The sequence below is a fragment of the Grus americana genome, chromosome 5 (assembly GCF_028858705.1).
Source record: "Grus americana isolate bGruAme1 chromosome 5, bGruAme1.mat, whole genome shotgun sequence".
NCBI lineage: Eukaryota > Metazoa > Chordata > Aves > Gruiformes > Gruidae > Grus > Grus americana.
In genome coordinates this window covers 36041537-36058579 of record NC_072856.1, presented here as the reverse complement: position 1 = coordinate 36058579, position 17043 = coordinate 36041537, and the positions used below count along the sequence as shown (strand labels likewise).

The 17043-nt window shown below is 35.9% G+C and overlaps 1 protein-coding gene across 1 annotated transcript in view; it reads right to left on the bottom strand.

Moving 5' to 3' along the window:
• LOC129207266 (formin) overlaps positions 1 to 17043 on the bottom strand; it is a 142010-nt gene that overhangs the window by 62976 nt on the left and 61991 nt on the right. Inside the window, exons 6-8 of the mRNA XM_054827950.1 lie at positions 13809 to 13896; positions 3939 to 4000; positions 3536 to 3624 (exon numbers count right to left, since the gene is read on the bottom strand). Of these exons, the coding sequence (XP_054683925.1) occupies positions 3536 to 3624; positions 3939 to 4000; positions 13809 to 13896 (239 nt within the window). The remainder of the gene's footprint in view (positions 1 to 3535; positions 3625 to 3938; positions 4001 to 13808; positions 13897 to 17043) is intronic.

Sequence of the window (17043 nt, the reverse complement as noted above, 5' to 3'; positions counted from 1 at the left end):
TAAATTTCTCATGTATTCAATGCTTTGCTGAATACATTGTAACTGTCAAAAAAATCAGCAAAATCCACCTGTGGTTGGTGTGAAATACTATGTTTTAATTGTAATATCATTTTTGTTCCTTCTTTTTCTTTCTTGCCGAATGAAAAAAGTCTATTGTGAGAGAAGGACTGGGGAGGCCCAGCTTGGCTCTTACACTTAAGCACTGGGGAAAAAAAGAAATGCCAAGCTGGTATTAATAAAAATGCTTCCTATTGGGAATGAATGGTATTGCCAGGAAAAAAAGAGGATACTTTGCACTTTGTGTGAGAGAAACAAAAGAAAGAAAAACCCAAACTGCTTCACTAATGTTCTAACATACATATATTTTTAAAGTTTAAATTGAAAGAGTCAAATGACACATATTCTTGCCTTCCCTTGAAAAGGGAGCTATCTCCTACACTGCTGGTCATCAAACTATGACATAATTGTGCTGAGAGTTAAAACAGCATCAGTATTAAAAAAAAAAGTCTCCAGATTTTGGAATTCAAAGTATTCAATGTAAATATCCAGATAGAACGCTTATAACTGAAATTGTCACGAAAAGGAATCTTAGTGATTACAAATGTAGTTACTAAACACAACGTCATGGCATGAATCTGTGGTTATCAAAGATAAACCACCAATTCAGGTGGACAAAACTTTTGGAGAGAAAAGAATATTCTTAGTTCAGTCACTTTTGCAATTTTAGCCTGAGAAAAGTATGATTTTGACTTAATGTAACGATGACATGACTGTGACATAGTTTTTTGATGGGTTTCTCATTGCTGCACTTCTTATGCCCTAAAGTAAACATAGAGAATTTGCTGCTCATCTCTGTGAGGTCCAATTTACTCCTCTCCTGCAGAAACTGTAAATAAAAAATGCATTTACCTGAGAACTCTTTTTTCCCTCCCAGAATCTTGTAGTAAAGGACTTGACAGTACTTTCAAGCCAGGCACATTAACATGTTGTTAGTGTAACAGAACATTCTTCCAGAAGATAGACAAAGGCAGCTGATTCCATGGAGGTAAGCTATTTATCAGTTCACATTTATCCAGATTTGCAGAATATAAAATTTAGAAACATTTTTTTTGGGGGGGAAAGGTGTATCTAATCCTGCAAGCTTCTAAGTAAACCGGCAGGATTTAAACTGAAGTCAAAGGGAAGTGCTCTTCAAAGAGAAGCAAATGACATTACTGGACAGCAATTATCAATAGCTCACTACGTCCTGAATTCAAACTGCATGCAAAACCTTATTTTGCTACTATTTCCTTCACTAGTATTTCTTTTAGTAGAGAGGACTTCACAGAGATTATATAGCAACTAGAAGGGTCTTCTTGGAAACTAGCTAAAGCATCTGTATCCTGCTAGCAAAGCCCCAAATTGTAGCCAATTGTGCATATAAATCTTTATCATGTTAATGAATATTAGCATTTTAGCAACTATTATCATGAAGCATAATTTAGGGGGGTATTGTCATGTTGCTATCATACTTACAGTATGTGCCAACAATAGCAAATTTAACATGTCAGCAAAACAAATCAAAATCATATGTGCACGACAGCATCAGTGATACCACTAAAGCCTTCTATTTGACTGCTAATCCAAGTATTTAAAAATGGCAAAGGTTTCCTTTAGACTTCAGTGAATTCATTATATGAATGCCTATTGCTACTATTTGCAACTATTTGAGAAATGGTTTAGTTTACACTTTTGTTCTGATCCTCATTAAAGAAAATACATTGACGATTATGCCCTGTAGTAAATACTTTTGTTCACACGTACAAATTTAGCACTTTTCTGTCTTTAACCTTTTATGGAGTTAATATGCATAGTACAGTTCCAACCAATCTCCAGTTCTGCATTTAGGTTGACTTAGAGGCTGACTTAGACAGCAAAACCAGCAGCACCTGATCTACTGAGTTTTCAGAATGGACGTTATTTTGAAGGCCCAATGAAATTTACATAAGTGCCTCATCAGCAACATGTTTCCCCCTTGAGGCAACATTTTAAAAAGCTAGTTTTCTTAACCTATGTAGTTTAATAATAGGGTAAAAATGTGAAAATTAAAACTTGCAGAGAGAACACAAAGAGTAATAATTGATAAAAAGTAGCTTTTGTCTTTGACACTACTATTTTATTCTGACTGATCAGGCGTAACTGCTTTATTTACAGTTCTTTACTTTTAATTATGGAACAATGATAGAATAAATCCAATGCTGTGTTTAATTAAGATCAACCTCTCTCCACTATAATTTACAAAACCAGACAACCTTTTATAACCCTAGAGCTCTACAAGATTCGTATTCTCCAGAACACAAAATGCATTAATATTTATTTCACTCAGACATACAGCAAACAGATTGCCAAAGATTCAAGCTCTGGAAAACATCAACTAGTCACACAATGTATTCTTATTCCTCAAGCCAATGCAACGAAAGCCATGGATATGGGATGCAAAAACAAGCTAGTATATACACTTTACAGAAATTTGCCGCCTTAAGCCTTACTCAAGAACGGTAGTCACTCATAATCAAGAGTACGCGTGACAGCTTCATGTCCCGGCATTAACCTGTTCCCTAGTGGACAAATGGGTATTTAGCTGCCTTGTGTTAGGAAAAAGAGAAAAAGCATTTCTGCTCTTCACCAACATTTTAATGGGAGAAAACGTATGAAAACGTAATACTTCTGACATCAACCAATCATGTACTCTCTCTGCTGTTTCAGTTCTTCTTCCCCCTACTCTTTCTTACGCCAAAGACAGCAGAAACAAGAGGGAAAAGGAAGCAAGACGACAGAGAGGCCTCAGGGCAGGAAACTGTACTGTGATTAGAAGAAGAGGATGGAAGTACAAAGGGAAAAGTAGCAAAGTAGCAGAAGACAAACACCACTGGTAGACCAAAATCTGAAATCAAATGTATATACTAAAATAAAATTCAGGATTACCATTCTGCTCATGGATTATTGTAACTTTCACATTGGTCTAAGGTATATTACAACAGAAGGAGCAACACTTAAAAAGTTGTCCATCCTAACAGTTGTCACTGCCCACAACAGTTGCAGGAGATGAACTGTGGAATCAGCCTTGTACGTCTTCAGTCAGCGTGACCAGAGTGTACATTGCGTCTTTGCCACAGGACTCACTAAAACCCTCTGTTTGTGCACCTCTTTCAAATAATGAACAACCAAAACCAGCCTGGCCCAGCTTTATGACACATTAATTTACCCCTAAAAGCTCTAAGGGAAGGATAAGCTGTTTACAAATGTGAGAATGGGAGCAGGAATTTTTATGGATTCAAGGCTACATATTTTATCAGTTCTGGTAGTCCAAGCTGACATAGTAAAAGCTGTCATGTCTGAAAAAAGTTATGTGATAAAGGCTAATCATGCCTTGAAATACTCAACAAAGTTAAAAATTAGTTACCGAAAATTATGTATCAAGATCCCTTTTAATATATCAGCAAAGGACTATACTATATAACGATAAAATATTACCAAAAAAAAAAAGAAATCTTACTGTTCTGGTTTGTCCAGAAGCTTCAGTTCTTCCTCTTTTGATGTCTGATAATATTGCTTGATTTTCTCCAGTTCATCCTTTTGTGCTCTCTGAGTGAATTAAAATATTTAATAACTAATTAATAACAAATTAATAAAATACTAATTTACCTGCTTGTCTGCTAGTAACTATTATATTTTTTATTAGGAAAAATTTAGGCTATGCAAAGGAGTGAGGCATAAAGATCCATAATAAATTCCTTCAAGTGCCTTGTGCTACCTATGGCCACAAAGCAGAGCATCCTTGTAGAGCACAGCACTACAAACATTGCTATAGGATGCTTCACAGTTTAGGTCAGAGAGGTAGCTCTGATATCTCTACAGCCAAGTGTAAATTAACCACAGCTTTACCCCAGCTTACTTACATTTTCATATAGTGCTTCCAGTGTTTCCAGATCTACTACGGAGTCATCAACACATAGAATAGCTGTATAGAATACAGTCACAAATTAGATGCTAGAAAACATACTTAAGAGTTCAGTTCTGTTTCCTGAGAAATGTCCGAAAGAGATCTGACCTAGCTAAAGCACACATTTGTATCCAGTTACTATTTTATTATTTTCAGCATTTTAATTCTGACTTCAAGGTGCAGCACTCACGCAAGAACTTACTACAAACTCTGTCTCAGGAGAAAGGAGTTCTACTTTTCCTCTCCAGTATACTCAGCAGTCAAAGATATGACGTGCCAGGTACTCCGCTGATTGTGTAGCTGGCCAGGCAGGAGAACATGAGAACAATGGATACCAGACTATGAACAGCACAGATTTCATGGTAGCTTAGGAGGCTGGGTAGGAAGGAATTGAGAGTTAGGGTATTTAAGTCTCCCAATGTGCATGGGAGATCAGGGAGATATGAAAACAGGGAGATCTGCTTGTCTTGGGGCTGGCAATCTTGGGAAGGAGACAGGTAGACAAACTTGCAAGATTTGCACATTGCAAATTTGCAAGCACAAAATATTGTGCTACAGATTTTTAAAGTATCTTCATACAGCAGCTCATGTTTGAGTTAACTTTATCCACTAGAAAAGTACCCACATGACAATTTCCAGATAAATACTTTTAAACATCACACAGAGACACCTAAAGTATACTCTTTGATGATTAATTATGCCTCATTACCAAAAATGAAAAGTCTCAAAAAGTTTCCTATCCCAGTTCCAAATGTTACTACGGTTGGAATATATGGCATTAGGTGTTTCCAACATTTGCAAATCCCATTACAATTTAGGCAACGTATTGAGACTCTTCTGAAAAGTAAATAGGATTGGTTCACGGTGCTTTCTAATGCTCTCTAATGTTAAATTCCAATAAGCTAAGAGATGCACAACAGAATAGAAATAACTTTGGATGTTTAGTTTTTCTGAAACCAGCATTTCATCAAGATTCATATTGGGACTGGGCACAATTTCTGAACTCCTGACTTATGTTTAAATGTTACTGGAAACATTAATCCCAAAAGAATCAAGCTTAAGCCCTCTACCAATTTTCCACATAACCAGTGACTCATCATTAGCTAGTACCTGATAACTTTTAATTTCAACTATATTATATTTCTTCAAAGGAAACTTGACTGCTTGTGAATTTAGAAGATTTTAAAAGCTCTTGCTGCATTTGCAATACATGTTTGAAAGGGGCAAGGCACACATCTTTAAATAATTATTTAAAAGTAATAAGCTTTCGCCTGCTCTTCCACCTACCCCATGATTTTACATTGTGAAATTAACCAGCAGGCTAGTAAATTTTCTCTGTGGCAGGCTAATTAATTTTATTAAAAAGTCCAATGACATTTAGAATGCTTTAAAATTTTGCCTGTCAATTATGATTCCATCTGTTGACATTGCACCTTGGTTAGAAGTAAAGAATTATACAGAAGAAGACAGTATCAGTGAAAAAAAGCAATATCTCCAACTATTTTTGTCCTGTTGGAAAGATTCAGAAAAAGCTGAAGAGTGTAACCAAATATAAAGCCCAAACAAGCGAGCTTGACAAAAATAATTGTTTAAAGAAAAATCATTAGAGACTGAATCTACGAGATCATCTGTTGGCTCTTGCAAGACGATTCCATGAGTTGCATTATCTGCTGTATTATCCAATGAAACTTCAAAATAACCTAAGATAACGGAAAATCTATTGGAAAGTTGGTTTCACAGTCCAATATATTTAATTGTTGAGATTTTAAAATACGCATATTGAGTTCAAAAGTTTCCCCTTGTGGTTTAACTTTCATCCTATTTTGGAATATATGGAAAACTGTTTGCAAGGAGAAATATATTTGTCCAGAGTTATATAGAAAAGCAACTTACTGGAGGTAATCTGAACTCGTACTAGAAATGCGAAACATGTAACTAACAGCGGATTTTTTTGTTTAGGTACAGAAGTATTACAATGAGAGGAATTAGTTTGAAAAAGGGAACACTTTAATAAGAATATCAGGATTTTTACATTTAACCGGAATTTTCAGTCAGGGATTTGTCACAAAAAAGCCCCTGAAAACACAAAGTGGGTTTTAATGCTGTTCCTTATCCATGTTTATGTACTCAACACCAGTTTGAACAAATCAGCGTTGTTTTGAAGTGACATAAATGTTTGAGATTAATAAAGTACAGTCTGATAAATGAACAATTTTTTAACAGAATTAATAATAATCCATGTTAAGAGACATTAATATGAATTATTTTCTCTTTTGGACAAGTATGTGATTGTATAAAAGTACCAAAAAATATTTTCCGATCTACTTGCTATACAACCTGTCCTGCTGTTAGTGGCAATGTCCATGCAGCCAGGCTGCAGTTAAAAATCTAGCCCCCATTACTCAATTCAATGATAGCTGGACATCTTAGGATGTTAACGTATGTAGAGACACACTTCCAAAACATCAGAAGTACTGCCAAAATCCACACAAACTCTTTTATTTCATCTTTATGTATTTCAATATCTTTATCCTTATATCTTTTTTCATTCAAACTGATCGAACTTAATGCCATACACATTTGGAGCAGAAGACAAAAACCGAAAACATGTAAAATTATGAAGATTGGCCTGTTTTTTAAAAAAGAAGCATTTTGATTTTGAAAATGTGGAAGAAATCCCCAAATTCACAGGTGTCAATATTTTTCATATTCTTAAAATACAGCATGTGCAAGACATTCACATTATGTTGTGTAAATTAACTTGAATTGGGGCAGCTGAAAAACCCCCATTACACTAGATCAAAGAAACTAATTATTTCAATTTTTACTTAAGAGTTACAAGGAACAAAAGCTTCTTACTTTTTTCTGTGAAAAACAAAACCCAGTTTCAATCATATCTATATTAACATTATCAAAAAGAATAAAAACCTTGATAAGTTTCTCAAAATGCTCTTCCTGATACAGTGAATTTAACCGTGATACTTTACTACATTAAATCTCATTATATCAAGACTCACGTAAGTGTAAGTAATATGGATGAAGTATCATAAATCCACAAAAGAGGCTCCAAAACAATTAATAGCTATTACAATATCAATCATCATTGGTGGTTTTTACTTTTATCTTGCTTTCTAGTTAGCTGTCTTCCTTACACTGTCAGTTCAGTTAGAATATTTCACCTACACCTCACAATATGTCGAAAGGAAGTAGACTCATGCTGTGAAAAGCTGGTAATTTTATTGGGTTCCTCTACCTTTAAAAAATCTGTTACTTGGCCAAGTCTGGTTTCTGAGATCCTTTTTTGCAGGGAAATTGAGGCAAACATTTTTATGTGGCCTATGGTGTCTGCTCACAACAAGAAGAATTTATATACACAAGGATCATTAGTGCAGGGTTGCACCCATTAGGATATAATAACCGTCAGCTAGGACAAAAAACAGATCAGCATCATGTATTCAAACTAACAGGCACACATAAAAATACTTGCCAACTACATTTCACATACTAAGGGCATTGCTTCGGATATAAACTTGTACCAAAGGTTTTTAACAGACTCACTTTTTAAAAAATGAATCTAACTGTAAAAACCAGATTCCTTACTGCATGGATTTTTCACATCGAAACGTACACCAAAGAAAAACTGAGAATTTAAAGCACACTGCGTGCAGTCTACACACAACTGTAGAACTCAGAGGTTAAATATGAAAAAGATACTTCTCTCCTCTTAACCAGCTTAAATACCAACAGTCTTAAGGCTGACTCTGATATACAGCCTCACTCCTACTAAACACATTTTGGTTAAATCAGGATTTAAGTCCTGCTGACAGAGCTTACATATACTCAGCAGTATCAAACCACTTAATGTGACAATTAAGCTATGAAATATGAAGAAATCACCTTAACCGCCCCCTAATGATAAAACAGAAATATGTTATTTAAATAAAACAAGCTTGCCAAAGGTACATTTATTTGACCTGGAAATACTTCATTGTTTTATGTAGTACCTTTTGCTGAGTAAGGCTTGATTTCATGGGAACGTGAAGCCTGTCCCTGGGAAATTTAAACTAAATTGTGCCCAATCGAGTCGATCAGAAAATGACAACAATTGTTAAATACAAATCTCTGCTTGGCAAAACTGCCTAAAATATGCAAATCACTCTGGTTTACTTCTGACAAATTGATATGTTCTAAACTTATTTATAGTTCTTTCCAGTATTTAACTGTCACACAACACAAAAAACATTAAAATATACGTTACAAAGAAGCACCATGGGCACAACGTAGGTTTAGAACACTAAGAAAGCTCAACTCCCGCAAGAAGTCATGAGCAAAAGACTCTGGCACTAATGTTAACCTACCCCATCAGGCTGGATGCCCAAGGCAGATTCACAAAAACATATGTTGTGAATTTTCCAGAACAAAGAAAATAACTTTTAAAGAAAATTGTTTCCCAACTTCTGAGTTGGGTATGCAGCTATCTCTGTACTTCATGCATACTACACAGTATATTTAGAATGCATACATGTAATATTCTGTGTAGGTGGAAAATTCACACAATTTTGGAACAAGTTTTTAAACCTTTATAATCTATGCTTCCAACCTGCAAAATATTTTAGTTGAAAACCCAGTAAAACTCTTTTCACATAGTGTAAGTAAGAGATATTCCAAAGCATTTATCTTTATCCAGAAGTATTTACAAAATATAATAGAGAAAGGAACTGTGAAACTATTTGTGCTGCATGATATGGTTAAAACACAAATTGGGATTCAGAAATTCTGAGCACGCTAAGATCTGCAGATTAGAGTTGCTTTGGAATAGTTTGCTTTATACATATAACACATAGTCTCTCATATGCTAAGAAAAGTGCCTGGTTAACAATGATACCGTTCTCTAAAGCTTAGATGTGCCACAAACCATAAATTGTATTAAGAAAATGTAACTTATTTATATAACTTCTGTGGCCTCTCATTAGAGGAAGACCACACAGAAATCCCAGGATGATTAGAAACGTAATATAGAATTAGAATGATTACTGGACTGATCATCAGGCTGGGCAAGTTAATCTGCTGTTCACATTCTTCCAATTAATTACTCCAGTATGTTGACAATGGAGGGTAAATCACAAAGTTGGAGAAGACCAATCAAACACTTTTCAACTGGTTGACTGACATTGTGAAATAGTACCATAACTGTGTTCTTTCTAGAAACTTGGTCCCCTCCTACAACACCATGCAAAAAATTTCGATGCGGAGTGCCACGATAGTTATTTGCATAGCTCACCATCAGAGTATCATTACTGTGACACTATAATAAAAACATATTCACATTTGAGGACCAACCAAAAAACCCCAAACCAATAATGAAGGAGAATCAAAAAAAGATGGCATGGCCTAGGCTTTTTTTAAAAAAATCCATCCCATCTAAGTGTGATCAGATACATTTCTCTAATATTTTCAAAGCTTGATGCGCCTCTGCAGAGATAATTTACATTGTTGGTGAACACAAGAATGTTCCAAATGCACAATAAACATGCCAGGTCCCACGTGCTATTACAGGCTGGCCAGTGCTACTCTGATTTAATAAATGGAGTCTCAGACATTTTATTTAATTGCTTAAAATCTAGGAAAGAAAAAACCATTACTAAATGAGCATTAGAAATAGTCTGAATGCCAAGGATCAGTGTTAAATGTCCCCTTTGCCATATGGGCTAAGTTCTGCCAGCGTTGCAGTGCTACGGTGTTAAACTCTTGCCTTGGTAAATGTACTAGCAAAGCCTGCAGGTGTTCTGCGCGGAGTAATACGGCACTTTATTGCCACAAAGAGTGCAACAGGCTATAATAAGTGTGCATCTGGTGTGACCTACTGCATCTCATAGATTTGGTCCCAAGGAAAATACACCAGCATGTGAGACTATCTAGTTAATGCATCCTGATGGAAATTAGGGGTATTAGACAGTGACACTATTTCCAGAAATGTACAGAAGCAGAACTTCTGGTGCCCCACAATTTCAGTGGCAAAATGTAGGTACTATGGAGGTAGGGAGGGATTTGGGAGAATCACTCTTTTGGACATAGGCATCTACATTTTATCTACATCCCATTTTCTGTAACTAAATTTTTTTTTTATCTGGGCTGCCCCAGAATTTTGCCAGTTTACTCTTGAACAAAATCTCAGTAGCTCATGGGAAGCCGGCACAGACGATATACACTGCAGAAAATAGTATTATTATGTGTTTTCCAGTATACTGCTGTTGCTAGCTACTATACTGGGAACTGCCTGAGTGACTGGAATATTGCCCTGTAAAAAGTTGGGACCAGTGCCCACAGAGGGTCTTTATACACAGTTATAACCAGCATTTCCCATTAGAAACAGAACTGAAACACCTCACCGTGGAGTTGTAGTATTTCAACAGCAACGCCACACAAGTAGTCTTGAGCAACAAGTTTGTCTCTCAAGCCGTAATCGTTCAGCTGAACAATGATAGCAAGACAGAGGTGCATTGATAGGAAATGGAGATTACTTCTCTGTGTGTAGTGTTAAACCATGTTCCTCACCTAAGAGATGATCTCCACTATTCCTCATCTCTTCTTTATAAAGGTTTTAAAAAAACACAGGGAAGAAGTCTGGAAAATAATCTCAAACTTATGCATAATTTGATTATTGCTATTTGATTTTTAAATATAAATACAGATCCTATATAGCATATTGAGACAGGCAGATTTTCTGTCTGCTGCTTCTGCTCAGAAAATGAATATTATTAGTAGTGGTCTAATCAGAAACTATATTATCCTCTTGAATACCAGATCCACCAATAAAATTTGTTAGTATTCTCAGAACATTACAGTACCTAGGATTTCTCCTCCTCTCCCACCTACCAAAAAGCTGAATATTAGGACAGGTGCAGCATGACAATGTTAACTTTCTCTCTGCATCATATAATACCATCACTAGCCAAAATAATTATTCCATTTTACATTGTCTTCTCCCTAGACTGTACTCAGATACAGCAAGAATTTAAACTTATCTGCAAAGGATGAACTTCACACTCTCCAACAAAGATGTGCGGAAGATTCCCTTCCTGAAGTGTGGTAGCTGGCTCATTATCAAATGCAAACTGAAACATCTGGGTGCCAGATATGGTCACTTGCTTGTTTCACACTGCTGAGCTCGCTACAGAATAAGCTGTGCAGCTATTTACTTTCATTTGAGAGGGTGATCCTACAGATACAGAAATCTCACACTATTTTAAAGAAGGATGTAATTTTTCTTGGGATTACTCTTGTTTTGTCTTCTCTACAATTCTGCACGCATCTGTATGCATAGGACAGTTGATTTGAGGACAGTTTTTCTATATCTCTATTTCCGTAACTGCTACTTAAGGTAGAGTAACCAGTACGCTATACATAGGCAGTAAATTAATTCGTACATGGCTTTTCAACAAAGATGGTCAGAAAAACTTGAAATAAAATCAGATATGCTTTTTTTTCATGTCAACTTTCTGTTGCTTCAAGTTTCTTCATTCTCTGTTGCAAGCTGCTAAAGACCATTAACTTTTCTCTTCCATGTCTTTCACATACTGAATTATGCAATGGAAATTGGTTTGAAAAAATGGACGAGTGCTCAATTTTCATGTTTCTTAGAGGTAGCTCTTTGTAACTTTACTTTGTTTAAAAAAAAGAACTTTGACATTCATCACTCAATGATCATGCGCTTTCTTGGTTAGGTGTTGTCATAAGCTATTCAACGTATTATGATCTTTTTTCATCCAATATGTTGACTATAGCTATCTTCAAAGAATTTGTCTGCTGATAGGCAGGACTGCGCACAGATTTAAATTAATTAAAATACTAGGGTTAAAGACACACTAAAAAAGAAACAAGCGTAATTCTACAGTTGCCTTCATTGTCGTATGCATTTCTAAAGATCCTTTCTAGAGAACAGATGTTTTCCTTGAGTCTGGTGGGTTTTTTCCCTAGATAGTCTCTGCACACAGATCTTGATTAGAGTCACTCCTCCTGCTTTGTAAAATATTTTTAAAAAAAAGTTCCACTAACATTAGTCCCAAATCCTGTTTGTATCTCCTAGCTGTTTCCATAAGCAAGAGGCAGCATATCCTATTGCTGCCTTGAGCAACACACGTGGTGACAGGCCAGTCATTTGCTACCTCAGAATGGAGAGGGTGATGAGTTATAAACTTTCCTTCAGTGACAGCACTTGGTTTGGTGTCTCTCTTCTACCACCACTCTAATTTTCATTAAACTTGTAGGACTACATTAGCTATGTCTACAACTGCAAGTAGTGTCATCTTTAGAAACGGATTTGTAGACAGCAACAGCTGGTACCGAGGATCCAGTGTTCACACTATACACATTTCGGGGAGTTTTAACTATCTCTCACCTGACCCTGTGGAATTTAAAGCCTGCTATAGGTGGAGACTGCTGGCACGCTCCTAGGGCACATCCCATTTAATTTAATTCTGAAGGCTCTTTGTGCACTCTGAGACTGCTCTGCAGCGCTCCGCAATGCAAACACAGCAAAGGGGGCAACTGGTAGATTTGATTCAAAAGTGCACTGCTGATTCAAGCTAAAATGCTAGTGTATACGTAGCCAAACATTTGACTTATTCTTTTCTCTTAAATTTGGTATAAATTGGCCAGAGGGTTTCAAAAGCTATAGAAGTGCAGCAAATGGCAGAGAGAGAGAGAGACAGAGAGAGAGAGAGAGAGAGAGAGATGTTCTATTTCAGTAGAACGTCATAGCATGGAAAATAAAAAGTCCTGAAAACATCTCTGAAGATACTTAAGAATACTACGCAGCTTTTATAATACAGCTGCTATCCTATCCTATGTTGCTGCAATTCCTGCCAGCAAATTATTCAGACCTTTAGTAATAGCAGGTTTTTTCCATCTCATTCTGATACCTTTCACACAATACTGGCAGGCACAAAGTTATTCCTTCTTTTTGTTGTTTCCCTCCACCCCAAGAGACATCTGTAAGCCCTTGTGCTTTTAAAGTGCGAGATGCTCAAAGGCTCTTCTGAAATTAATAATAATCAATGCCAGCAGCATCTCAACGCTCTACCCAGTATTTGCATGTGATGGAGCGAAAACAATAGCAAAAAGGAGACATCAACTTGAATTCTTCCAGCAGTTGTTTTAAATGGCGAATATTTTCCTTTTTTTAATGTGAAAAAGAAATAAACAATATCCTTAAACAATATCTTTTTAAATCCAGAACATAAGCAGAATCTGAATTACCCCAGTGTTCTGAAAAATCTGTATTTCTCTACAGTTTTATTGGCAAACTCAGATAATTTCTACCAGTAATGGAATTTATACAATGAGTAGCTCTATGCTTTAAAACATGCCATCCAGTAATCACCTTTCTGATTGCTACGTGGTAGCTGCATCAGTTTGGGATGTACTTTTTATATTGCTAATGAATCATAATTTAAACATTCAACAAATACCGACTGCGTGTTTGAAGCCCAAACGATTTATATATAAGCCCTCCATTTAAGTTTTGTCAGTGGAGGACTTGCTTAAGAAAAAGGAGGGGACTGTAGGGGAGGAATATGAAACAGTTTTCAGAAAACCTTGTACTGGAAGTGATATGCGAGCTGAACTGGTACAGAAGGAATTGTACCTAAATTCAATTCCGATTATTTAGGTGAAACTTTTACACATACTGAAAGAATGATTCTTCTGATACCTTAAAGAGGACTATATTCAAAGCACAGAATTCTGTAACGTAAGAAATTCTCTGAGGGGGGCTATGAGAAAATATACATCCAAATATGATACATTAAGTGTAAGAAACACTTACCTTGTTGAATATCCTTCATTTCCAGGTGCAAACTGGATATTAAAATTCCTACAGTTTGAGACCGTTTTCCATCCAACAGTTTGATAATCTAGAAAGATAATGCAAAATGATCTGAGATCAAACGAACACCCTACAAAGGATTCATTCAAATTAATGACAGAAGCTAATTTGTGAATTGAATTCAATGTCTCTCCAAACATCAGACCTTCATCTTATCCCTATGCTCTGCACCTTAACAAATGGCTGATAAATGTAAGCTTGAATTTTCACCAGGTCTAGTAAAGAGCATCACCTCTCACTTGTAGGATGCTATTAACGAAAAAACCCAAACAAACAAAAAAAGGTACAGCAAATATTTATTCTTGAATATACATCCCCCCCTTCTCCTTAAGGTGATCGGGGCAGAAGCACTTAAGACACGCTGAGTACATCACATGCTCTTTAGTTTGTCTGCTAGTTTATACTTCAGTGTGAAGACATGTAAGTCTAGCTTTTTCACAAAGGATCAATGTCTGGCCAAGGAGAATTGGAGAATTGTCTTCTTATGCCCTCTCAACTCTATTTCTGGAACACCAGGGGCTACTGAAAGGATTTCTTTTACTCTTCTTCCACACCCTTGACTTTTCATAAGGATTTGAAGATTTTGTTCACATTTTGGGTAACAGACCCTTGTTAGTATAATATACTGACATTCAGATTGTAATCTTTTCAGATGACGGGTGGGGGGAGGAGAAGAAAAAGGAGGGAGGGAAACCTTGGGAAAGTTATTTTGGCTGGTTGAAATTAGTGATACTGATGTGGATCAGTCCATAAATAATGAAAAGTAAACCATCAGAATTTTAGAAGTGTAGTTTGGATGTTAGAAATGTCAAAATCAAAGTTCCTACAAGGTTTGGACTGTTGGTATTTGTGATTTTGATTTGCATCGTAAGGAAGATATGACAGCAGCACATCACAAAATGCAATACAGACATAAGCACTTCAAAATAAGAAATGTTCAGATCCAAGCAGTTGGCTTACTTCATAGCATTGATGAACAAATACCATTAAAAATACTAACTCATATGTAAAATTAAAACTAATAGCTAAGTTTTCCTCTAAATTTATATTCCTAGTATCTAAACAGTATTTAATCGATATGTATCCAAATTTAATTTTAATAGTTGGGTGACACTAATATTTGGATGTTAAATATAATATAAAAAACTCCACGTAATTGTTATCCCTTGTCCCTGTAACATTCTTATAGATGCTCACATTACAGATAGTTAACTGACAAAATTTGTACTAACTCAGACAAATGTTTCTTATCTGTGTTTTATGGGATTTAGGACTATTTAACTGTGCAACTGCTTAGTTATTCACCTATGTAAAAGTAGATTTATAGTTGAAAAATACAGGAAAAACAGGAACGACAGTGACATTTTCACCTGAAAATGCAAAGTTAGTTCTTATTTATAGAATACTGAAATTGGACGATACATGAACAAGTTGGAATACATGTTGCGTTCAACAAAGATCTGACAGATATTTAATGTCCCTGTGGCAGGGACTCAACATTTACTGAACTGATGTTAAAGTAGATGTTGCATATTTTCTGCCAAAATTGGAAATCAATTCTATCCTGAGAGGTTTTTTCAGCCTATATGTACAGCACGTATGCTGGATATTAAGTAAGTAATAGCATTTAAAGTGTTTTCTACAAATGGGAAAGAATTAAAGCTCTTTATCTCCTGACTACACAAGCAGATTTGGCTACAAGTTACCATAAATGAATACTCTATAAGCATCACATCCCCCTGACTCTGATTTTTCAGAGCAAATGTAAGTAACTGCTCAGTTTGTCATGGTCATTTCTGAAGCCTTACATGAATTTGCTGAACTCCGCAGCACATTAACTTCTTACAGGGATAATTACAGGCTTGAGTAGTATGCAATTTGTATAGCATTCACTGACCTCCAAGTTGACCTTGTTCAGGGGCAAATTCATAGGTTGTCATAAACCCCATTAGACATGCCTAGTTTGAGGCAAAACCTTTCCATACTATAGCCGTTGTAGACGATATGACATTTGAAATCATTCTATTAAAGTATTTTTAAGTGCTAATATATTCTCCAGATATGATCAAACTAGCTCACATTGCTAAGCAAGACTTTCTCCTTAAAAGATTAGTGAAAAAAATTTTATGGAAGACCCTGTATAATTTCAAAAGCTAAAACAGAGATTCATGTTTTAAAACGGCCAACGAACTGTATGTTCACATGCATTTTGGACAAATGTACACATGGTCACAATTACCAGGCATCAGACTAGACTCAGACTACCTGAAATAGCTTCAACCAACTGAAATCTGTGACTGAAGGCTGATATTTTATTCATTAGAGAGCAAAAATGGAGCAACAAGACAACAGAATAGCTTAAATTGGGCATAAAACTACTCTAAAAACACAGTTGTAATGCCAAGTGTAGGACTTTTGTCATAGATTTTTAGAACCAATATGTAACTTGACAAAAATACATAATCAGTAATAAAACAGAGAACATATTTTCAGAGATACTCATTTTGCCCCGAATTATGGTTATTCTGGGGAAATCACTGTCAGGGAATTAAATATGTGTGTGAATTCCAAATGGAAAGGAGACACACAAAAATCAGCACTTTTCCAGGCCATAAAAACCATAAGGCAAATAAAATGAAAGTTTGTAAAGACTGCATTGAACTATTTAGTCTAAGCTTTTAAAAGACAAATCACTGATCACCTCTCAGCATATTGGGGCTTGCTTGTAGCTGGCAGTGACAGGTAAGCAGCTCAAATCCAGCTGACGCCAGTTGATGCTGCTACGCCAGCTGGCAGGGTTTGCTCCTCCAGACTATGAATGTATCGTTACAACGGATGCAGCATCTTCTGGCTCAGTGACAAAGTCGTGCCTGCTGGTGCTAATTCATTTAATTCACCGATCCATGGTATTATTTGCTCTATGTGATGTTCCCCAACTATTTTTTAATTGATTTGCTGTAGACAAGTGCCCCTTCTACATCTTTCAAATAGTTATCATCTAATTTAAAAGTGGAGACATACTGTGAAGCTTGAATACATTCATAAATTATTCTGTCATTCCCATTAAAAGGTGTTTCTCTAATGTAGCCAGAAATGTATTTCATTAAATATTATACGACAGACTTCACTGTTTTGTCTAACTGCAATGTCTACGTTCTGTCGAGGACGCTTACTG